Raw genomic sequence first — 25,792 nt, 5'->3', positions numbered from 1 at the left:
GGGAGCCCACCACAAATACTCTTTATTCACAATAACGCCTGTGTCATAGGCGATACGCATTATCAATGAGCAGTGTCACTATTGGATATGCATGTGCACGTGGACTATTAATACTGTATACTAAAAGGGACGTTCAGGATGCAACGTTCTCTCGACTCAGCTTGAGCAAAAGACAGCACTGCGATAGTGTCATATACAGGTTCGAAATGAATGTTAAGTAAAGTTGAGCATGGTTCGCACTTACCTTGTCCTGAGATCCAGAGTAACAATTGTTTTCCGCAGAACCTTTAAAAGTAAAAGGAGAGCCTAGCGAGACCACAGGGACCTGTTGAGTAAGTCACGGTTTGCCACGAGGTCATGAACACGACAGCCTGTAAGTATTCATCTACCACCAACGTTAATTAAGGATTACCACGATCTTATTTAAACACATACTGTAACGCCGCGCCGTGCAGTGCAGAGAAGCACTGCTAGTCGGACTGCCTGTGGTCGTTCCCGGGTGGCGCTGGAGCCTGCAGGTGCTGCAAGAGACTGCCTCAATAGACTGACATTGGTGCAATGTCGGTGACCCCTCACCAGCGCTGCCAGGGAATTCGAGGGATTCAGGGGACGGAGGGGTGCACCTGGACAGAAATAAGGGACCAGGGGCTGTGATTGGCAGGGGTTATACATTCTGGAATGATGTTGGCGGGCTAAGGGCTATTTAAGGGGAGCCTGCAAGCTCCTCAGGGGAGTCTCAAAATAATGACCACTGTGCCTACAAAATAAAATACTGTTTGAACCTGAATCATCTCGTCTCATCTTCCCTATTCCTCCTTCTCTCCGAATAGCTGGTATGCTGGTGGAGTGAACGCTGGAAACTGAAGAAGGAACAAGCACTGTCTGGGTGCAGATTAGCAACAGGAGAGGGCAATTCGCCAAACTGGAGGCAGAAAGCGGTGCCAGAGCTGGTGCTGCAAAAAAGGAAACCAGCGACGAGCAGAGAGCAGCGGATGGGACTATGGAGAGGCGCAGCAACAGGAGAACCAACAGCAAACCCCCAAAATATAGTGGGATAGTCGACTGAGCTGCCCTATTTACTAACACTTTTCTCTGGACTCGGGTGGATGGGGAACAGCGAGACTATCATCCAACAGCACAGCCCCCCCCCCCCTCCATCCAAAAGCAGTGGGTCCAACACCCCCCCAGAAGCAGCTGACACTACATCTGAATGCCACGTCCAGCCACCACAGCCGGGAAGGACTCTGGCAGAACTACAGTGGGGGACTTTTGTCACACCCCGGTTCATTGAAAGGGTCCCCTGCAACGCACTGGTGGACACCGGGTCTAACGTAACACTGGTAGGCCCAATGTCTACCAGCAAACCATAGCAGCCTGCAACCAAGACGTCAACCAGGCCACAGGGAATGGGTCAGTCAAGCTGTGGCCTCATCGACTACCTCTGGCCCGGCAAAAAGCAGCAGAGGTGGTCCTGGGGAGATGTGGGAGGCGGACCTCATCAAGCCGTCACAGTCCATTGGCTGCGCATGTCATCATGGTCGAGAAGGATGGTTTGCGTTGTAGTTCCCGCTGCAGAGAACTTGAAAACATGGACCTGGGAATCCTTGGATCGGCACATACTGAACCCAGCAGAGTAGTGCCACTTTAAGGTCTCCGCCTGTGTATGGTTGCTTGTTTTGCAGAAATCCATTTCAGGCTTTTTTGCCGACTGCTTCCAAAGCATAAACAATTGTGTTTGAAAGATGTTAGCAGCTCTTGATAGAAATAAATGGCTCAGAAGTTTAATTGAATTTTTTTGCTGTCTATTTAGCGGTACTATAGTCTAATACTGCTAAGTTTCAGGATCTACTGGTTGCTTGTCAATTCTTGGCAAAATTGATGAAGTTCTGACATTGGCGGGGGGGGAGGGGGGAACCCGTACACAATGACCGTAGCTAGAGTAAAGTAATGAAATGTGGTCATTTAAATTATGTACACTAGGGCTGATATCTTGAAAAAAAATGGTGCAAGTGACACCCACTACAGTATGTATATACCAAGTAAAGCCCTTAAAGGATCAATTCCTTACCAGATTTGAACTTTTACCTAGTTTTGTTAGCCTTTGCCTACCTTACAGGACATTACACTGTCAATAACCTTATGACCTCAAGCCAGTAAGCATTCAAAAATAGCCTTGACACCTTATTCTTCAAAGTAAGCCTCAACTCAGTTTTCAAGAAGTCAGTTATGTAGAAATGTAGGATATCACTAAATCACACACACGCAAGTTTTGTCCTGGATTTTGTTTATTTATATACATCTTACTCCCGAGCCATGAGCTTCTGCTTCTTCAATTTCTTTTGGGAAACCTAGAGAAGAAAAAATAATGTTTAGTAAAAAAAATCTGTAGACCAATCTGAACAATACAGTTCAACATGAATCTTTCAACACCACAATATTTTACCTGCCAAATGGAAAAAAAAAAAAAAAAAAAATCAAGCACTTACAATCTAGTCAGATTTTTACATGCGTTCCTGACTGCAATCTAGGATGGTTATTATGAAGAATACATGTCACCATTCCCAATAGATGTATAATTGTACACTGGTTCCTTATTAGTCCTCATTGTATGGTATTTCATTTTAGGTCGAGGCCTTATGGAATACATTGGAACTGCAAGATGATAAGAGTTTGTTTGGATAATGCTAGTTATAGATAGAGGTTTCAAACAATCAAGTGACAGTTACAGGTTTCAACATAAGCTCAAGCAACCTCAACTATAACACTACATCTAACAAACCAATCAACAATAACCTGGAAGTTAAGCCTTACCTGGCCATTTCCAAAAAGTGATGCTTGTAACTATTACAACCTTATGAAGGAACACAACATATAGAACTGTCTTTGGTTGCTCAGAAACAAAATGTTATTTTCATGGTTATTCCAAAGGTGTCCTAAGAAGTCATCACTGCAACCAACATGTAGCTCTACAGATATAGTACATCCAGTTTAAAAAAAAAAAAAAAAAAAAAAAAACAAGAAACCCACCTTTTTCTTCTGAGCAACCTCCTCTTCTGGTTTGGGAACAATCTGTTCTTTCTCAGTGAGGATCATCTCAATATGGCAGGGGGAGCTCATGTATGGGTTGATGCGGCCGTGAGCACGGTAGGTACGCCTGCGCATCTTGGGGGCTTTGTTGACCTGGATGTGCTCGATCACCAGAGAATCCACATCAAGACCCTATATCACACGAAGCAAAGAAAGATACAACACATCAGACCAGGTACAGAAAATATTCTTCCCAATAGAATTCTTGTTTTGGGAAAGCATATTTGAAGGACTTAACAGTGTAACTAGAGTTGTAAACAGACACTTAATTTGTTTATGGAAATTCCAAAGGGGTCAATGAATGCAAACAAAAAGGGAGCCACCAACTTGCAAAAAATTACAGGAATACAAGAACACTATTACACTAAGTCATGATGCACCCTTGTGGGGATTCAACACTATTTAACTCTAGTTTAATGTATGTTTAAAAATACATGTCAAACTATATAAGAGGCAAGAACTGCAAACACTGTTTATGCCGTTTAAATTGTGCCTCGATACGAGGTATTTTCTTATGCAGCCCACAGAAGGGGCAAAACACTGGTACATTTCCATAGTAAGTCTGTAAAAAATAGTGGAACGGAATACAGTGCATAGACAAGTTTTGAAAGTACCTTGAGCTCAGCATTACTCTCCGCGTTCTTCAGCATGTGGAGCAGAAACTCTGCACTCTTCTTTGGCCAGCGTCCCTGTGTCCAATCCCACTGCTTAGCCTAAACATGCAAAAAATGTGAAGTTAACAGTGGGTTCTTTATTTATTTATTTTTGTTACCATATAATAGTTAAGTACGCACTTGTAAATCTAAAGTAGATTGAAATGATTACCTCACAGACTACACACTGTAAAAACTCTTAAGTGGTAAGGTTGCTCAGATCAAAATATGTTGTTTTCATGGTTTAATCCAAAGGTGTCCTAAGATGGTCATCATTGCAACCATGACCTCTACTTGGTAAGTTCACTTCACAGTAGAAGACAATGCGAATGAGAAAATCAATAGCTTCTTGCACACTGTTTGAATGATTATACAAGTACAAATCTCCTGATTTATAACCCACTTCACACCTAATAGACAATCCTTACAGATCAAATAAAATGGGGCAGCCCTACCAACACAACTCCCTTCAAAGTACTTTAAAATATGCTACACTTCCTTAAATACAAAAGTAAATAATTTTTATATTGTTTGAAGATTTAATTTTTACATCCATCGACTACTATATGTAATGTTAGTTGGCTGTATGAGTTGACATGATATGGGTCTACCATTTATTTCCCCATTTCTGTTTTCTAACTGCATGGAAGTTTTTGGTTGCATAAATGCAATTTAAAAACTTACCAGTACCATACACATAGAAATTGTTTCACAAGGTAACACGCATGCCAATGACAGTGAACTCAAAGGTGTCAAATGTGCCTCTGATAATTTACCTGAGCACACCGTCCAACTCCACCATTGTAACGACGGAAGGGGACGCACTGGCGCTTGACCACCACATCCTTCAGGTACTTGGATGCTTTGCGGATGTGCATGCCCTTGATGGCCTGAGCAGTCTCACGGGTGTTCTAATTTGAAGAAAAAAAAAAGTCAAATATAAAAAAGAAAAACACACTTCATTGTAACTGCAAATAAGTGGATCCTGGGTTTTTAGCCTCAAGTGCCACACATCCGAAGACTTCCTAAATCAATTTGCCACTATGTGCTAAATTATACTTGTGTATTTAAGTTGCTCAGCTTTATATAGGTATTGTCATGGTTAACTCCAAAGGTCTCCTAAGTTGGTCATCATTGCAACTTAACACTATTTACAGTGGTTCAGACTAAGATAGGACGTTAGAGTTCTACCTATCCTAAAATGAAGTTTACATATTTGTATGTTAGTGGAAATTGAATACTATGAACACAAATTAACTCCAACTTGCTAGAGTCCAAAATATATCTTGGATCACATAGTACATGACCCTTGACAGAATATAACCATTGAACTTCCAGTGTTCATAAGGAAACAAAACATTGCCCGTTTATTTTAATCACATTAAGAAACATGTGTTATTTAATAGTGTTGGGTGGAGTCACCCAGGTTACTGAATCATCTACACTAAAACAAAACGTGAACGAAATCAGTCATTTGTTGGCCACGTATACTTTACAGAAAAGGAAGCATTACCTTGAAGTGAACGCGGAGATTGGAACCCCTGGCCTTGCATGCTGTCAGGAAAGTAAAGAGACTGAAGTATTACAAATCGGTAAGCTAGCAGTAAATTGTGAATGTTAAAACTCAGTTTAAAAACCAGCGTAAAAGCAGTTTCACTTACATTTGGTAGGATTCTCGGGATCCAGAGAGTAGCGGACCATTTTCAGAGATTAACTACAAACAAAACAGAGGAGAATGAAGCAGGTTGACACGAGTCTTTCAACATATTTTCTAATCTTCATTACAAACAAGCAAATGATACATTCAAGAAAAAACTGTTGGCGTTTATTAATGGATGTACAAAAAAAAAAACACTTTAATATTCCACTATAGCCACCTGGAATAAATGTACTGATATTGTGGTTGAATTAACTACTGTAAAACGTGCGCAGATCTAAGGAAATTTTTGCACACCACCCCGGCGACTTTTGTAAAACGGTGCCATTCAATACATTTCATCTTTCAGCTCTAGATACTGTTGGTATTACACCCCTCCGATATGCACTGTAACATCCAAACTGCGCTTTGTGTTCCAGCACAAATTAACCACAGCAGTCAGCCATGACAGTATCCATTCACTTTCAAAATCTGTAAACGTTTTTTATTTTTGATATCCACAATAATAAATCGCCATATATGTATAACCGCAGTCACTGAGTATAACTAAAACACTCAGCAAGCTTTTGATCACGTTAGTGTATAGGATGGTTGAGATATTTAATGGATTTTAATAACATTCCCTCTGCCTGAGCGCTCCAACATGACTTACTCACCTCAGGCCGCGGAAGGGAAGAGGGACGGCAAAGCACTCTGGGAACCCAAATCGAGCAAGAGATTCTCGTGGGAACTGTAGAACGAGATTTCATTGTGAGGGACCGTCGAAAAATTCTCAAACACCGATTTAATAAGGGTTTGTTCGCAACTTTTTCTCCTGATAGTGTTTTATGTTATTTTATTTTTATTTTAAACGGTATACATACAACCATGTGGAACTTGTACTCAATGTAGCTTACTTTACTAACTTACTCGTTTGATCAGTATCTTTTTTTTTTTTTTTTTTTTTTAAATAAACACGACTGATATAAAAATGACCCCACATTTTCCTAATTATTATTATTTATTACTTAGCAGACGCCCTTATCCAGGGCGACTTACAATTGTTACAAGATATCACATTATACATTATTTCATATTATACAGATATCACATTATTTTTACATACAATTACCCATTTATACAGTTGGGTTTTTACTGGAGCAATCTAGGTAAAGTACCTTGCTCAAGGGTACAACAGCAGTGTCCCCCACCTGGGATTGAACCCACAACTCTCCGGTCAAGAGTCCAGAGCCCTAACCACTACTCCACACTGCTGCCTAATATACTATCCCACAATATGAAACACTTTATGATATTACAATTTTTTTCAAACTGACAAACAATTCTTGCCTTGTACATTATTTTTTTTCCAAACCGAAACAAGGAGTAATCACGTCTTCTTCTGACTAAATAAGCATCCGCAATCACCAATTCTCAATCTAGCCAGTTGTCTTTCTTGTGGCTGACGCCGAGATATGGTTATGTGCGTCTGTGAACTGCGTGTGTGCGGACTTGCTGGACTGTGCTGCTGCAGTGCACTCAGCAAATCGTGTGCTGAAGAGCCCTGCACCGGCTCGGGTACCCGCGGGTGACGCGCAGAGCGGGTCGGGATCGGAATGTAAACTTTTTCGCTGTTTGCGGTTCGGGTGCGGGTCAAAAAAAATAGTAATTTTCTGATCTGAATTTGAATCGCCATAACGTTTTCTGTCCTTTCAGCGTATTCGTCTGTACCTTTCACAAGTAATGTATTTGAAGGTAAATATATCGGTGTAGTCTTATTTTCATGTACGTGGAAAAAAATGGCAGGCATAGCACATGCCTAAACAACTTCCCCTTAGAAAGCACGGAAGTGCCCATTCAAATCTGGCACGTTATTTATTCTGCTTAAAATAAAAGCGAGAGAGACCCCGTTTCGCCACAGTATGCAGATATTTATCATATGCAATACATTGTGCCTTTTTTTTCTACATCAGCAACCTTGCGGTGGACTTCTCATTTTGTCTTGTTCGTTGTGACTTGTTTTTTTTTTCTTTTTAGAGAAATTGATTGTCTGTTTCCGGTTTAAGTTTGCAAAAAAATAATGTATAATTGATGGTTTGCAAAAAATAATGTATAATTAATGGGAAATGTACCTCTGTTTGACAAAAGGAAAACCCATCACATCACAATTGATTGCACCTGTACCAAACTCTCACAGCTTACCTTTCAATGTGACAGTGTACCACTTTCTAACATTACACGGGTCACGTTTTGGTACGCGTACCACGTTGTGACGATGTACCACTTTATAACACTACGTCTGTATTTCCTGCACTAAAGCAGGAGGCGATTAGGGAGGAGTCAGCTGACTAAGTAGTATTCTCGGTTTGTATTGCTACTTGTTTGATACATCGCAAGATCCTTTTATCACGTCTGCTTGGTGATATTAAAAATGTATGGACGAGGTGAAACAGAAGATAGCGCAGGGTTTATATCATATAGTGGATAATAGTTCGAGAGGTAAATCAGAAGTGGGGAATTATTTTGGAATCATAGTCATTATGTTTTTGAGAATGACAGCCACAAAACTGGTACATGTCTGCAAAAGCACAGGTGTATCTCCCTTTCAACTTGTGGCACGAAAGGAATAGACAGGTATTTTATAATAAAGTAAGTAGAGATAGTTAATGTGTTGCAATTTTAAAATATATCCAGACCACTAGAGAAAGCTACCACACTGTATAGCCTTTTGCAGCGGTTCCCAAACTGTGGGTGGCGACCCCAAGTGGATCAATGGATGGGATTGCGAGAAGCCACCTCGATATCTCTCCTGCTTGCACACTGCAAGGCGTAGCAGCCTCTCAGCGCAGTGACAACCTGTCTATTTAGCATAGGCTCTACTGATCTCCACCAGTCACATAACTCCCTTACCAAATCCCACTCGCTAGTCTTAAATGAAAGTCACTGAAAGACACCCCATTCCACCATTGGTTTTATTTGTTCATTGTTATTGAAGAGCGCCGTGGATTGTTTTTTACAAAGCATCAACTTCCAATAGTGAGTCTTTTGATTTTAATATGAATGGAAAACAAGTGGAGGGCAATAAACGTGCTCGCAAACACGATGAGGCTTTCCTTGAGTATGGCTTCAGCAGTGTATTTGTGAAAAATGAAGAAAAGCCAAAATGCCTAATATGTCACAATGTCTAGCGAAAGAATGAAACCAAATACATTTCAGCGACACTTGGAAACCCTTCACAAGGAATACGTGGGGAAACCAAAATCATTTTTCCAGCTCAGGAAAGAGGGACTTTCGCATCAACAAGTGCAATTCAAGAGGGCCTTGTCCGTCTCTGATCAAGCTCAACGGGCATAATTTGAGGTGAGCCACCGTGTCCCACATGCCAAGAAGCCTCACACAATCGGGAAGACTTTAATTTTGCCCGCTCCAGTCGATATGGTGAGAATAATGTGTGGGGAAACTGAGGCGAACAAATTCAGAACCATGCCTCTCTCCAACAACACTGTGAAGAGAAGGATTGAGGCGATAGCAACAAATCAAGAAAACACGCTGGTGGAACGTTTGAAAAACACGGATGCTTTTGCACTTCAAGCTGATTTGAGCACTGAGGCACGTGATGCACATTTCTTAGCTTTTGTGCAACACTTACGGAAGGGTGCAATTCTCCAAGACATTCTGTTCCGTCTCCCTTGAAGATAGATCCTTTAAATAACATGAAAGGTATGTTAGTAAGTTGGTGTCATGTAATATAAAGCTGAGGAGTTTTTCCCATCCAGATTTCATGGCCATTTGTCATCTTTCTTAGACGGCTGATTTTTCTTCTTTTCATCTTGGCCTTTTTAGTACATTCCCATCCCACATGGGTTTTAGGGATGCTGAAATGATTTCATAGTTAGGGAACAGCAGCATATTCCAGTCATAACTTCACAAGCATTGATTTATTTGGAAGGGTACAAAATAGATCCCAAATTCAGCTACTTCTTTTTATAAAATTGGATTACCATAAGAGGGACACAAGATGGGGGAAGCATGTGACAATAATGTATGTTAACATAGGTTTCAGCAATTTTAATAAATGAAATGACTGTTCCAGTAAGAGTTTAATAACCAACAGCCATTTGTCAAGTTGATACAAGAATAAACGGTACCATATTGTTATAATATATAGAAATTGATTCAGATGTTTGTCTAAATCTATTACTATGTTTCTTTTAAGCACTGCTCTATTTGAAATGTAAGAACGCATCCCCAAAATGAACACAGCATGTTTACTCCAAACAACTTGGGAGTGCTTAAGAGATCTTTCATTATTTTATGTAGCTGTTTGGTTTTAGTAAAATTAACAGCCGTTTTTGTTCATCCAAAAAAGGGTGTTAATTTAAGACAAGTAAATATGCTTCAAACCTTCTCATCTTCCAACACTTGCTTTGTATTAAAGGTCTATTTTATTGCACATCAACATCATTATGCAAACACATGGTTTCCATTCAACCACATTTATCTGGAATCTGTTGAGGTGAGACTATTCCAGCCTTGAGCCTTATCAGCTCCCTAAAATGCTTGTATTGACTTACATGCGAAGAAGTATTTATAGTTGTGTTATGATGCCTGATGTACCTTTATTATTTGTTAATAAGATACTTAATAAAGTTGTTGTGTGTACAACAGTTAGGAGTGGAAAAGGCCCACATTTGTTTAAGGGAGGAGTGGAATAAACCTGCATTCACTTTTTTAGGGTGGAATAGCCCTGGATTCATTTAGGCAGAGGGTGAAATAGCCGTGTACTGGGGCATTGGAATAGTCCCACGTTGGCACTAAAAGCTTGTATGTATTGGTTAAAGCTTCAGTTATTTATTTATTTTTTTGCAAATGGATCACTACTTTAATGTGCATTTTCAGGAACATGTTTTATATGTGTGAACACTTATACATTCCATTTGAAAATGAAACATCGTGGGGCAGCTCCACTTCCCCCTAAAAGAAGCATTGTTATATACTGAAAACAGTTCAATATCATGGGGTCTCTATTAATGATATAAACAGCAGCCACGGGCAAACCCAGCATGGCTACTTCTTCCCTCTGAATGTGTATTGTATTTAGTGATGTTTGTATGGGGTCAATACATTTAGATATATTAATTAAAAATAGGGCCATTTGATCCTACAGAAGCATGATTAGGAGTTCCAAATTCAACCCGTCATATTTGGAACACTTTACTTAGGGGTGTGGTTCTATCACTTGTTAAGTAGAGTACTTTCGAATTGGCGCCTGAATTCAACCAGTTTTACCGCTAGGTGGTGCTGAATCACAAAGTTATGTCATTGGCTGCATTTGAATCTAAATCTAAAATAGTGTCTAATTTAATATGATAGAAAAGTGAACAGAATAAGTATTCATTACAAATGTGTTATTTTTGTTCATTAAAAGGGAGATTCTAAAAAAAATACAAGAAAAATAATAAATTAACTACCCCTTTTTTAATCTCCTATTTTTTGTATAATGGGCCTTTACTAGTGATTCCTGTTTATTGTGAAAAATAACAGAAACGAACAAACCAAAAAACAAAAACAAAAAAAACGGTTTAAGTCGGGTCCAAACTGTTTACAAAATAACTATCAGTACTGTATCTGGCCACTTGGTGTCGCGCTAGTACTGGTTACAGTGCTGATGCCACGGAGAGATGCAACACCGTGAAACATATATATATATATATATATATATATATATATATATATATATATATATATATATATATATATATATATATATATATATATATATATATATGATAGATAAATAAATATTGTTTATTTTCTTCTACACTGATGTTTTGGGAATTCTTATGTGATAGAATTAGTAGATTAATTAAAATCCCTTTGTTTTTAAAAACAGACTCCTGTAATGTACACTGAAATTATTACACGAAAACTTGGCAATTTACAACATACAATATACTATACTTCAACCATCCCAATTCATACATTTATTTCGATTAAACCGTTTTGTTCATTGTTGTTGTTGTTGTTTGTTGTGTGTGTGTATGCGTGTGTCCCGCACGATGGACTTCCTGGTAATTGTATCCAGTAAAATAGACAAGACTGCATTCAAACCCCCAATGTATTGTACTCGGCCTATATAATTCGAAATATACTGATAATATTAGGCATATTCAAATAGCTTAGCTTTGGCTTTAAAAAAAAAACATTATCAAATGGACTATAGGCTATATTCTTTTTTATTATTATTATTTAATGTTCTAGGCTAACCGTAACATTAAACATGTTATAGGCTCCATGATACAGGACATATTTGTATGCGCTTAACCTTCAAAATATTTATTATAAGAACAGGAGTTTTAATTCGGGGCTTTATGAAGAACTACGTTTCAATGATGACATTTGTTTTGTACTTTAATGTTAACGTTTAGGCACAAGCCAACAAACTATGTTCAATACCCAAGGGTGGGCTTATGTCATACATGATTATCTGCGCTTATTGAAATTGAGGAGTCAACGAATCTCGTATTCGAGACATCGATTTTAACAGTGATTTAGCAATTCCAATGTAAAAGAGTAGAAAGACCATTGGTGCCGCAAGGAGTTAAAATGTAATTCAGTTGTGTCCCAGCAATTGTATTTGGTAAAACAATATAGTTTTTAGGTTAGAACATTTTTGTGTACTTTTTAGGCTTCCTAAATATATTAGAAAAACATTTATATGTATTTTAGCAATGTATTTTTTTATTAACATGGGGTTATGTGTTTGATTCATAGCCTACTTGAATCTAGAAAAATGACATTCTCTAAAAAAGACCATATCCTATTTTGTGTTTGCTGATGCATTTAATGCAGACTTTTAGACACATATCTGTCAAGTTTGAATGACAGTAATGACAGCTTTGATGACGACTTTTAAGCTAAAATAAAATACTGTAATAACACAAATACAAATGTTCAATAAAATAAAATAAAATTAGTACAGAAAACCTATGGAATAATAAATTACATAAAAAAGCAAAAAAAAAAACTGCACATTTTGGGTTTCTCTTAAGAAATCCTCGCACTTAACCAGAAAAACAGAAAATAGAAGAATATTGTGAAATAAAATAAACGATATTAACAGCAACTATGAGTAAACAAGTATTTTGAATGTTATTTAAATAAAGATATAGACAACATTGTATTAATTATCCTATATATTTATTAACATATAATACCGAGATAATAAGAATGTAATTTCTGTTTCTCAAAAGAAACTAACATGTATATATCGAATTGTTTCATTTAAGAAAATGTGCATTGGCATCCGTGAAAAAAAAAAACGTAAAAGGCGGCTGTCAATTTAATTTTGTTTTCTAAACAGACAGAACGTATTGGTGGGACGTGAGTAAAATACAATACAGGTTAAGCAAATGATGAATCGCATCTGGCTGGGTGAGTGTAAAAACCATGCATAGTGCGCTTCTTATCATTACGCTATTCAAAAATACATCTGTTCTTATTGTACCTTTGTCTTTGTTGACTGACCGAAGTGAAAAATAATAATCGCTATAGAGGCTTATTAACAATAATAGGGCCTCGGTTTCGTTGATGCACAAGCAGGACCAGTAGTTCACTCCTGTTTAATTCCAAGCAGTTGCTTCTGAATATTTTAATACAGTCACTGTTATTGATCCTTGTTCTTTCTCCCAAACCCTGTAAACCAGCGCTATTATATTATAGCCACACAATAAAGTGACTACAGTCTTTTCTGGAAGTAGTTTGGAGTGTATAATCAATCATTTATAAGTAAAAAGGGTAAAATAGGAGAGCAAAACATAACTATAAAAAACTTAAAAACAACATCAATAACAAAAGCAAACATTTGATAATTTCCACAGCTCATATAATAATAATAATAATAATAATAATAATAATAATAATAATAATAATAATAATAATAATAATTTAAACATAGCAGTTAAACGTTTATCACAACAATGCATAACTTTCTGTTTACTCCGCAAGACGTAGATTGAGATGATCTCTGACCAGCTTCAGAATAAATCTGGCCGTATGACACTTAATTCATTTGCTTAAAACAGTTAATATGCACTGCAATGTATTGATTAAAAAAACAGTCGTCTTAATACAATACATTTAAAAGAGAATAGGAAGAATGACGTTTTCCAAGAAAATGAGGACAGATGTCCCAGTGTTTTTGTAAACGGAGACTGAATTGACTAGTTTTATGTTGTACCTTTTACATTTAAACTCTGTCCAAAAGCAGTGATTTAGATGCAAATTTAAGTACTGAGGGAGCCAATAAGAGGGAGCTCTCAGGTTCAGTTGGTTCTTTAGTAATAGACGCTCCTGACGTCATGGAGGTTTTTACCCAATAGGAGTAGAAAAACACACCTCCAGCTTCTGAGTGACATTCTCAAAGTTTTGATTTTTGCTGCTAAAGGAGGCCGAAAGTGATGAAAATGTTTTATTACCTCCGAGAGCTTCATCTGCACTGGCAAGAAATTACTTTTTATATCTAGTTTTTTTTTAAAATATCAAGAAAGCAAAGAATGCAATGGATACATCTTTAAAAAAAACAGCAATGCAATATTTAAGAATTGCAAGGTTAAGATAAACAACAAATCAGGATATTTTTTAGCATCAGTGAGTACGTGCAGTGTGGCGGCTACTGTAAATTCGGGACCTTTGCTGCACGATAACGAAGGCAATTATCGTTCGTAAATAAAGATATAAAATAAAACAAATTCAGTGTTTTGGACATTTCTGTACAAATAGCCTTTTTATTTTCCTGCGATATCTATTGACAGAGAGAGAGAGAGACAGAGATAGTTGACATTTTGTTCATGCTGTTTTGGCTGAAAACCTTTTCTGTTTAAGGATATAGCATAAACAAAACTTTTTTTTTTTTTTTTTTTTTTTAAATTGAATTATTTTATCTTTATTTTAATACCCCGGTCCTTAGTTTAAAATTAATTTCTCAGTAATGTTAGCGGTGGGGCAAATGGATGGGACTCGTCAGAGCGCTTTCGTTCTCAGCAGCCCTCCATTAGCAGCCCTGCACAGCATGACCGAAATGAAGACCCCACTGTATTCTGCTTATCCCTTATCCAGCACCGGACCTACATCATCATCTTCACCGTCCTCCACCTCTCCGAACCCGGGAGGGATACCCGTGTCCTCCCCAGGGATCAAACCGTCACCGGGACTCTCTTCTTTTCTATCACACCAGCAGTACTTGGCCGCCACCCCCCATGGAATTAACGACATCCTTAGCCGCCCCGTTGCAACTTCTGCTTCTTCTGCGGGGATTCTGTCAGGATTGCCCAGATTCAGCACTCTGAGTCCCCCTCCTCCGCCAGGGCTCTACTTCAGCCCCAGCGCCGCAGCTGCGGTTGCTGTGGCTCGCTACCCCAAACCCTTGGCCGATCTCCCAGGCAGGACCCCGATCTTTTGGCCAGGAGTCATGCAGAGTCCACCTTGGAGGGATGCTAGATTTGCTTGCTCTCCTCGTAAGTATTGCATTAGTTTGCTGTTTTTGTGTTGGCTGTTTAATTTATTATTATTATTATTATTATTATTATTATTATTATTATTATTATTATTATTATTATTATTATTATTATTATTATTATTATGCTTTTTGTTAACAAGTATTTTGAAATATGCCATTAAAAATAAGGAAAGAACCCGTGTAAGTTGCACAAGTATAACATAAAATGAAAATGTGTGCTTGTCCAAAAACAGCAAATACTGTGCCTTGTTTTACAGTAGATAGATAGGTCGATTGCCACTTGAAATTGTGTAACAACATTCCATGTTGACAAATCTATTTATCTGAAAAGCTCGGTATTAGTGCTGCTAATTAATAACCACTAAAATCTGCTGAGGGTAGCGTCATTCTCGTAAGATGTACTGCATGAGAAGTAACAGTTTGTTAACATGAATGGTATGTTTGCTCCTGTATTAAAAACAAAAAAAAGTGTGTACTGTAATTTTTAAAACGCAAACCACAGAGAATAAAAAACGCTCAAAACTGTTTTTTTTCAAGTTGACCTAAAAACTCCAAGTGTATATGTATGTTGTAGTATAAATAAACGTTTCTGTCAAGTAACATTGTTTATTTTTTTTCTTTCCAGATCAAGGTTCAGTTCTTCTTGATAAAGATGGGAAGCGAAAGCATACCAGACCCACCTTTTCTGGCCAGCAGATTTTCGCCTTGGAAAAGACTTTTGAGCAAACGAAATATTTAGCAGGCCCTGAGAGAGCGCGGCTGGCCTATTCACTGGGGATGACAGAGAGTCAAGTGAAGGTGAGATTATCTTGTCAAACATTAGATAAGAGAATAAAGATCACACATTACTGAGATTAAACACAAACCCCGCTTGAAACCTGCTGATAGATTTCAAATGGAATATCTTAAATGGAAGTGTTGGACTTGTGTTTTAAATATGTGAGATCTCCTGGCATTATGGGATAGTATACATGAATCGTAAGGGCAATTACTATATATTCTGTTTTTAAATATGAAGTCATTTGCAGCATGTTAACAACATACAAGGCCTAATTAGAATGATTATTTATACACCCTAAAATGTGCAGATGCTGATGTGTATCATGCAGACTACAATCCTGCACATATTTTTTTTTTAGAAAACATTTGTAATTTAGTTTCCTGTCAATACTTATTTGATTAATATCATTTAAACCGATATGAAGATATGTAACAGCATGTTCAGACTGTTTAAGTTGCACTGAAAATGGTGTAGTGCACACAGTGTAATAAATACATAGAAACTTTAAGAGCAAACATGAACTGCATTGCCGTGCAGTCGCCTATTAGATGTCAAGGCAGTAACGTTTTTGATTATTATTGTTATTATTTTAATCAATGTCAAGAGTGTATTTTGACTACTCTTCTGCCCTTTTTCAGTTATGCTTTGAGCATGATGCTGTCCTATGCGTGCTTTGCTGTAGTACAGTATGAATACAGCACCCCCAATTAACACAATTATAAAAATGTAGAATATATATGGGATCCAACGGCTTGTTGTATTCATCGTGTATATGTAACCCTCAATATAATCGAAATAAGTAGTATTTTGAAATTTGAAAAAAAAAAGTGCTATACAAAAAGGTTATGTAGGAGATATTATTTATTAGCATACCCATATTATAATTATATGCTATTTCCTTAAATGCAATAATGAAAAAAAAACATAAATAAATTAATAATAACTACGCGATATGGCTTTAAAATAAAGCAATTTAAAGAACAATGTTAACTCTAATTGCGGTTTATTTATTTTCTTAGAGCTGCGAATATGCGTTATGATATGTAGGACAATATCATTTTCAAAAATACATAACGACTACTTTGTTTGAAATGTTCTGTAGCCATCACATTAATCTGCACATGAAATACTATTTCTGTTATACTTATTTTGTTTCTCTCATTTGGCGAAATGCCTCTTAATTGCTAAGTGTGTTTGAACTGTTTTATTCTTCTGGATCATAAGGTTTGGTTTCAGAACAGAAGAACCAAGTGGCGGAAGAGACACGCGGCAGAGATGGCCTCGGCAAAAAAGAAACAGGACTCAGAGACGGAGAGGCTCAAAGGAGCTTCAGAGAACGAGGAGGAAGACGACGAATACAATAAACCGCTGGATCCCAATTCAGACGACGAGAAAATTACACAGTTACTGAAAAAACACAAACCGACCACTTTGCACCCGCACACGTCTGAGAACGAGAGCTCCTAAAAGAACCAAGACTTGCAATTACAAACATATAGCACTGAACTGTTCTGAACAGTGGACCATTTTCTCTAAGATGTATGTATTTTTTATAAAGGCTAGAGAACACAGGAACAAGGATTTATTTGAAGACTCTCGGAGGAAGCACTAATTGTTCGTTTTGATCTTGGGAAACGCTCCTTCGTTTGAGCAAATGACACTTGAGATTATTGACCGGACTGTTGCTGGGGATACTTGTAAATAAACGCGTGAGTGTATACTTAATAGAAATTACCTAACTGTGAATATTTATGTGCAAAATACCTTTTGTATAGAAAAGTTTGGTTTATCTTTCGAATCGCCTGCTTTCTTCAAGTCATTTTACTATTTCGTTGGTGACTTTTGTGAATTCTGATGACAAGCCTATTTTGTTTCTCTATAACATAAACGATCTTTATTTTGTTAATTAAATTGCTTTTTCTTCTATAATGTCACCTTCAAGAATGCCATGCTTTTTAAAATGACTTTTCTTTTGCAAACGGTTCCCTTTTCTTCCCAAGAGTGTTCTTCATTTGCACAACTAGTAAATTAATGTAATTTATTACTAATTTTAAAAGTAAATGCAGTAATGGTTGTTTTTGCAAATGTCACATACAACGTGAAAACCTTATTTGATGAAAAAAAAAAGTTTTTACTCTCAAAGAAGAGTTTTCTGTTTGACAAGCCATCACAATAATAAAATGCTACCAGCGTTTAAATTTAATGGCCTTTGTAATATAAATATGATTAGAACATGTTTTGTCTCCCCAAGGTTTAAGCTAATTAAAATGTTTGAATTTGGCATTTTCATGATTTACTTAATTTATATAATATTGTTTACGTTTGTAACAGTGTTTGTATCTTGCAAAATGTGTATTGCAGGGTCATTATATGTAATGCACTTTTTATTAAAAAAATAAATAAAACGCAATTCGAATGGATTGTTTCGTGAAAAAGTTATTTTTCTTGTTTTTTCTCTTTTACTTTGCTCCTGTTGGTTTTAGTGCTTTATATTATTGATATTGGATTTGAGATGAAAGTTAATTCAGATTGAAAACAGTGATTTTATGGGGCACATGATTTATTAAGTAAACCATACAATCTAAATAATTCTGTGTCATCATTGCAATTAAGCCGTATTAAGGCTAGTGTACATTTTCAATGTGCCTGCATTTTAAAGCCAAATTCGCGAGTTGTAGATTTTGCTTCACTGTCTTCTGATTTACATGTTTGGATACGCATCATTCCAAGACCAGGAGACAACTTACATTCTCATTGGATTACATTTTTAATGGCGCTGCAAGAAAAAACGAAATTAAGAGATTTCAATAGGCCGTCCCATACATCACATTTACGAAACATTCTCTTCCTTGTTCAGTCCACAGGGGGTTTAGCGAGAAATATGCCCAGATTCAGGTATTAGTTCTGAGTTGTTTTTTTTTTTAAATAGTATTTAATCATTATTTCAGCCTGTTACATGTGCGAGAGATATAATTTGTTTCAGGAGCCAATCACTTTTGATCTAACTTTGCACCTGCGCCATAAAACCAAAAACATTTGGAGACTCACATTTTTAAATAAATGATGTGATTTTACATCTTTTCTTTAAGTTAAGTAAACTATGTTTATATTTTTGCAACTGTTTTTCTAGCAGGTAAGCCACTTTTTAATATCTTTTCAAATACATATCACTTATGTCATACTTGTGGAAAAAAAAAAAATGAAACAAAATGTTTTAGGCTATCAAGATCATAAAGTAACCTGAAAACAAAACCAAACCAAAGCATCGGAAGTGGGATTTAAAGAACAAAAACAAAAAGTAATACAATGCCCCTTAAAGGGAATTCATTTTTATAATGAAAAGATTTAGAACTATTTTAATGTTATTTATCAAATAGTGTTTACATTGTAATGCTTTACGGATGTGTTGATCAGGGTTATGAGGACAATTGCATATACCAGCAGAATGTGTAAGGGACAGGCCTATTCGGGTTTTTTTTTTTAATGTTGGAAATGGCTTCTTGGGAAATATATCATCTCTTTAAAAACGTTTTAGTTTATTATGCACATTGATGTAAATATTAATATAAATACGAATATATTATTTTGTAAACGTTTAATTTGTAAACAGATTTGTTCACGTTCATAATATGTAAATTCGTTTATTTAGTACGTCTTAGACCTACAACAAAAGCACAGTCTTTAAAAATAGGACAAGAGACAAAAGTAACATGAACATATTATAATTATAAATTTTTTTTTTTAATAGAAATGCAAACCCACGAAAATCTTTCCCTTGGGTTTGAGTTTGGCAGAGAGTTCAGTGCAGATTCTGTTATGATGATGTTAGAAATTGAAATTATATTGAATGTGGGTTTAAGGGACAGGAGAGTAATAGTTGGTATGGCAGACATTTTGCAGGTCGCAAATTATATATATATATATATATATATATATATATATATATATATATATATATATATATATATATATAATGTTTTAAAGCTTATAATATATTTATAATGCAAGGAGCATAGTAATTCACTTTGGTTGTCTATATGTCCACAGTTTCGCATGATTAGATCTGCATGTTCCTTCAAAATTGGAAATCGCTCACCCAGTCCAACAGAAGTTGTAAATATTTGATTAATCAAATCTGTGTTAAAAGGTGCAAGAATCTTCCAAATACAGTTTCAAGCCTCTATGGTGATGTTAGAAATTGTTGAATAATTCTTTAAAAATTCAAACAAATACAGACTATATAGATTTAGGCACATCGTTTCCAACCATCAATGCCACATTTTTGAGCAGTTACTCTCAACGGGCAGGGCAAGCAGATTGGATTTACCTGAGCCTGTGTTATATAGTCCAGACTTTATATTATTTAGTATGTTTGACATCATTGTTTAGAAACGTGTAAAAACAAATTGAAATCTACCCCCACACACTACCTCATTAAATTCAGCCCAGTCACAGATAACATGCATTAAAATAGTAATCAAACAACGCTGATGTTCTGCAGTGTTCTCACATGGAAGCAATGTTTGGTAAAGCATTCGAACTTTACGACATCCTTTTTAATTTTGAAGAGCTACATGATTATAACAGTGGGGGTTGATTGACAGAGGAAATAAATTGTGTGTGGTGTCCCAGATGTCTTGAACAGTTATGGATGGCAGTCACAGTAAGCCTATTGCAGTGTTCAGTGACTGTATGAAAGCCTCCATTGTTAGCGTTGAAGTGTAAAAGGTGAAGTATTACAAACGCCTATAGGCCTATAGCTAGCGCCATCTTTTTAACCCAACTTTATTTTATATATATATATATATATATATATATATATATATATATATATATATATATATAAGATAGGGACACATCATTTTGTAATTGTTTTCTATTGTAAAGGTGCCACTTTTAAGGATTTTCCTAAGGATGCTTTAGTGATTGTTCTTTTAATATTTACAAGATACATGAAATGACGTTTTATTAAAACAACAAAGAAACAAACAGAAAAAAACCACCTCTAGATTATTATAGAAGTCCATTAGTTAATGGTGTTTCACAAATTCCTACTACATAAAACATATTTTACTAACTGCATGACATACATCCCAATTTTGTCCTCCTTTGAACAACAATTCCACACTCAAGTAAACACTCTGAGAGACTACAGAGCTTAAACAGTGAAAGGAGTCTCCCCAATGTTATTTCGACGCCCATGTGAATGAGGCATTGCAATGGATCACACTGTCCCACTTCCTACGCACACAAGAGCCTAAATTTAACTGAAGTCCTTGAAGATTAGAAAGCGAAGGGGAACACCAGCAGTGGGCGCTGTTTGATATTGAGGTCTGTGGTACAGGGCAGAAAAGCTGCTCTCAAGTCCGTCTGAGCAAGCTGACAGCTTCCTATTGATTAAGTACAAAAGTCCCGACTGCTCAGCTCTTTGGCCAATAAGTATGTTCATTACATGGTAATTTAGGTCAATAGGCACAAGTAGCAAATATATATGTGCAAGCCCTATTACTGCTGAGCTCATGCAAATGGCCCAATGATCCAAACATTATTTTAGAAAACAAATATTGCAGTTACATAATATTTATATCCCTATGCCATGGGGAGAAGCCACTATAAAACCATTAAATATAAATGCTGTTGTTGTTGTTTACAAGCACTTGGCCATGCCTACTATGGCCAAGTGCTTGTACAGTGTTACAATTTACCCTTCAGATTTTAAAAATGAAAATGTACAAATTCCCCAGACATATTGGTCTCAGAGGTCCTTGACAGAATTGTATATTGTGTTGTGTAAACTAATAGGCTAATATACGTTGAATTTCTGAAAGATTATTTCAGAGCTTTATATGCTAAAGGATTCCGATGGACATTAAATTATATTATTTTCAGTGTGGAGTAGTGGTTATGGCTCTGGACTCTTGACCAGAGGGTTGTGGGCTATTTATACTTGGTGATGAAGGTTATGATTTCTACAGGTGTATTATTTTACAAACCTTGAAGAAGGCCATACATTTATAATTTTGTTTTCAAAACAGTTTTCAATTGCTTCTTAATGCTGTGTTATCACTGTAAATAAAAGTACAAATTCAAACCTATACTGCAATCGACTACCCCACATCAAACATGCAAAGTTTGTTTTGATATAGCCTGCAGTTCGAACTGCACTTGTTTCTGAGAGCTTAAGAACACTTGCTCTGCAATTATACACGTATTAAATGTAATGGAATCAGTTAGTTAAAATGAAAGTAAAGTAATCCTGATCATTCTATGCATTATTAAAAAAACGTTACTTCAAAGACTCAATCACAGAATCAAGAAGACAAACTTTTTTGACAGTGCCTTCATCCGTGTAGTTTCTAATTATTACAAATCTAGATCAGGGTAATAATCATAATCAAGTTACCACCACTAGCAAAGAATAAGCTGCACGAAGCAGCCCTTTTAATGAACCACTTATTTTTTTGAAGTTTAATATATATATATATATATATATATATATATATATATATATATATATATATATAAACCTGGTGGTAACTTAGCATGGTGATTAATAATTAAAATTTCTAATTAAAACAGGTATCTATTAAAAAGGGTACATTTCATGAAAACCCTTTTCAAATGTTTTGGAGAGGGTTAGAATTTTACTCTTATTTTTCACTGCCTCAGCATGAAATATCCTGCTTAATTTAAGTCAGTAAATGTTTTGAAAATATGGCAATATTGTTTACAAAAATCCTAAAATAATCTGCTTGACTAAAATTGTTTTCAGTAATGCATTTTGTGATAGCTGTAGCTATATCCGTTTTCTATTAACTAGTCATTTAGCAATGTTTTCTGTTGTGCTATTGAAGTACCATATGTCTTTCATTTGACACTGAACAGCTTAATTCTATTAAGAATAAAAACATTTAAAAATAACTGCATGAAAAAAAAAACATTATTCATATTGTCTTTTTATTTCAAGACAATTTCATCTGAATTCACAATACTAATTACTTAATCAATTTGGATTCACCTTCTATGGAAACACATGATAGTCTTGATTTAGCTCAGTAGCATTGCCACTTGACAAGAATAGTGTTTTTATTTCAGATTAAAATAGAAAAGATGACTATCCACTCCATTATTATTAAATCAAGTACTGCTGTAGCCACACTCAACGTAACCATTTGGGATGGGTGTGATATGAGCCAATGTCATGTTATACTGAGAAGTGATAGCTCCTCAATATAACTGGCATCAGGCATCAGGGGTCAATCCGTTCTGCCACTTGTGATTCTAACTGCCTTGGGTTTCAATTTCTGCTTAATACTTTCCCTGTAAAACCATTTTACACCAACATCACGTGTTAACTGATTCAGTGCTTCTGCCAGGCAAATTGTTTTGGAAAAAATGACAAAGGTTGTCAGGCTTTCAGTGAAAGCTGAACTAGCAGAAACAAAATCAGTAGACCTACAGTAATCCAAAACCAGTAAACAGAAACTGGGATAATTCTGTTTATTTTCTGTTATAGAAAAATTGAATCTCTCTGCCATTCCCTTTCATTGGGGGGAGTTTCCATGTGTGGTTATTTACACGTGAAGAGGCGATGTGCGTGCATGTTTGGAAGAACAGCTCGAGAGGATCAGGTTTGTGGCCAAAAATAACAGCCACAGAGAGGGATAGGGTAAATCTCATTTACTTGTGAAACGTATAACGCAGGAAATCCATGCCCATTTTCACATGGAAACCCGCATTTCACGTGAAAACGTCCACTGCTCCCTATCCAGACAGCCTGGCACAGATCTCGATAATCCTACGTCTCCGCCTGTTTTTTCAGCCATGGTGAATTGCAATAGCTAGGTTGGACAGTTTCATTGTATACCTCCGGGTTAATTATTTTCTTTTTTCTTTAATTAATAAGTCGTGTGATGAATTAGTTGAAATATTATTCAGTACTAACAATATGTCACCCCACCAATGGACATTTGAAAAACAATTTGGACAAGAGCAGTAAAACACATTATTAAACAATCAGTCACGAGGCATTTACAAATCACAGCTTTATTACATGAGCTTCACACTGTGCTTTAGAGTTTCACTCAAACAAGATGTCGCTTGACAACCATGGATTTGCAGGTGAGATTCTCTCCTGTACCTGTTCTCTGTGCATGGAAACCACATTTTTCCAAGCTGTCTGCGAAAACAGTACGAGAACTCTACGCATGTTTAAATTGCATATCGACTTTCCCCTTCATTTGCACGACATCAGGTGAAAAGAGGGTCTTGTCAAGTAAATTAAACTGAGCCAATGGAAACCCAAAATGTATAGGGTCATATTTCATTTGGCTTGAGCACAATGTCTTGAGTAAAATTAGAACACACATGGAAACTCCCCTAATGGGATTCAAAATCCTGTTCAGTAGATTAGGACAATCCCCCACAACAAAGACATTTAAATATATATTTTAAAATTCAGTTATCATTATTGTATTTTTATTGATGATTATGCAATATACAGAAATAAAGAAATTGCCGCAAACCAGCTTGGTTTGGAGGTCCATTACCTGGCCTGCTGGTTGAGGCAGTAAACCCCCATAACAGATAGTACCAAGGGGTATCTGCAAGGGTGGAGCTGGGGGAGGTGGAAGGATGAGAATGAATCAAACACATTAGAGGTAAGTTACCAGTCTTTATATTGCTCTTATACACCAGAATTGGATGACATAATGTCATAAAGGGTTCAAATGACTGAACTAAAGTCTAGGATGCTAGGACATAAAAATCTATACCAAACCACTTGTCATAATAGTTATAACTGCAAGGTGCATCTAGTGTACTTAGAGACAACCGCCTCCTTTGTTTATAAAATAAGACAGTTCTTTGTGTACAGACTGATTCTTCTATTTATTGCTTAAATGTTGCACTGCCCTCTAATTACTGACCAACCAAAAAAAATATCCCCTTGTAAATGATTATTGTTCCTTTTCTCTTCTGTTTATTTTCCTATGGGTATGGTATTTCTTCCATGGAGGCCGGGGCTCGTTTCTATATACCAGTACAATGTCGTATCAGGCTAGTACGGGAGCACAGTATATACGATAGAAGTAGTGTTTCTGTATAACATTGCTCACACTGCTTGGTTGGATTACCTGTCATATTCCACCGACACCATTTTACCTGGTGTATAAATACGACAGGAGGACAGTCATTTCCCTTATTGAACTTTGAGAAACATGGCTGCTCTAATTTATGCTGCGTATTTAAGACATAGTCTGAGACAATTACAGCGACAGAGGGCAATGGAAGATGCGTGTGCAGTATATTTGATATGGTTTCTGATCAAGAAATTATAGTGAACCATGTGTTTTATGCAGCTGGTCGCTGTTATTTATTTTTGTAGAAATTCTGATGGTGTTGCTTTGCTGTGTACCAGTAATAATAATAATAATAATAATAATAATAATAATAATAATAATAATAATAATAATAATTCAAAACTCAAGCTCAGAAAATACTGTTCAAATAAATATCAGATTTGGAGAGAAATACGTACTAGCTGTTGGCATTTTTAAACAAAATGTTAGCAATCAACCTGCATTTCTCATAGTGTGGTATTAAAGGCTTGATTCCTATCGGTTGATCAACACCGATGACACCTGATCCAAGGGTCTTCAGTGCAGATTAATATTCTACCTACGGCAAACCTGAGATGAAGAAAGTCCATCTGTCTGAAGGGATGGCAGATTATACTTTCGTTTATGGGGTCAGGAGATTACAATGGAGCTTTGACACACAGAGGTTATGGAAGCTCGCAGCCGAGCAATCAGCATCATAGTCCAACCCGTTTCAGACTGTAGTTTGATCTGGAAACCAAATCAGTGAATCATAAATAAATTATAGAGGTTGTGTTATATATAATGGTTTGGGGGCACGGAGCAGGATACCTGCTTTAATGAATGATGCCCTCCTCTAGAGTTAACATCTCCAGCAGTGATTCTCCAAGAGGCAGGACTACACTTCTCAGAATGAATGTAGTTTGACCTCTGTGGTATCTGTAAATCTATGATCTGTTTATTTTCAGTGTTTATTTTAGTGCAGTGGTTCTCAAACTGGGAGGCGCAGAATATATCCTG

General features: G+C 36.5%; 2 protein-coding genes and 3 non-coding genes across 5 annotated transcripts; 1 reads left to right on the top strand and 4 right to left on the bottom strand.

Moving 5' to 3' along the window:
• Positions 1-2,267: 2,267 nt before the first annotated feature.
• LOC117972984 (large ribosomal subunit protein uL22) lies at positions 2,268-6,110 on the bottom strand. The gene is made up of 7 exons (XM_034923664.2): positions 6,054-6,110; positions 5,402-5,454; positions 5,254-5,294; positions 4,517-4,651; positions 3,702-3,800; positions 3,028-3,219; positions 2,268-2,348 (listed from the first exon to the last, which is right to left on the bottom strand). Exons 2-7 carry the CDS (start codon positions 5,439-5,441, stop codon positions 2,301-2,303), a joined length of 555 nt encoding a protein of 184 aa, XP_034779555.1. The 5' UTR covers positions 5,442-5,454; positions 6,054-6,110; the 3' UTR covers positions 2,268-2,300.
• On the bottom strand, positions 2,887-2,953 carry LOC117973609 (small nucleolar RNA SNORD58). The gene has a single exon (XR_004664077.1). It is a non-coding gene; the product is annotated as a small nucleolar RNA SNORD58 (small nucleolar RNA).
• On the bottom strand, positions 3,952-4,021 carry LOC117973616 (small nucleolar RNA SNORD58). The gene has a single exon (XR_004664081.1). It is a non-coding gene; the product is annotated as a small nucleolar RNA SNORD58 (small nucleolar RNA).
• Positions 4,812-4,880, bottom strand: LOC117973623 (small nucleolar RNA SNORD58). The gene has a single exon (XR_004664085.1). It is a non-coding gene; the product is annotated as a small nucleolar RNA SNORD58 (small nucleolar RNA).
• A 7,723-nt stretch (positions 6,111-13,833) lies between the features above and the next one.
• Positions 13,834-18,085, top strand: LOC117408990 (homeobox protein Nkx-6.1-like). The gene is made up of 3 exons (XM_034014484.3): positions 13,834-14,891; positions 15,519-15,691; positions 16,899-18,085. The coding sequence occupies exons 1-3, from the start codon at positions 14,366-14,368 to the stop codon at positions 17,139-17,141; spliced, it is 942 nt and encodes a 313-aa protein (XP_033870375.1). The 5' UTR covers positions 13,834-14,365; the 3' UTR covers positions 17,142-18,085.
• The last annotated feature ends 7,707 nt before the right edge of the window (positions 18,086-25,792 follow it).

The sequence above is a fragment of the Acipenser ruthenus genome, chromosome 2, assembly GCF_902713425.1.
Source record: "Acipenser ruthenus chromosome 2, fAciRut3.2 maternal haplotype, whole genome shotgun sequence".
Classification (NCBI taxonomy): Eukaryota; Metazoa; Chordata; class Actinopteri; order Acipenseriformes; family Acipenseridae; genus Acipenser; species Acipenser ruthenus.
Note: the sequence above shows the minus strand (reverse complement) of the source record. Positions and strands in the feature narration are given on the sequence as shown.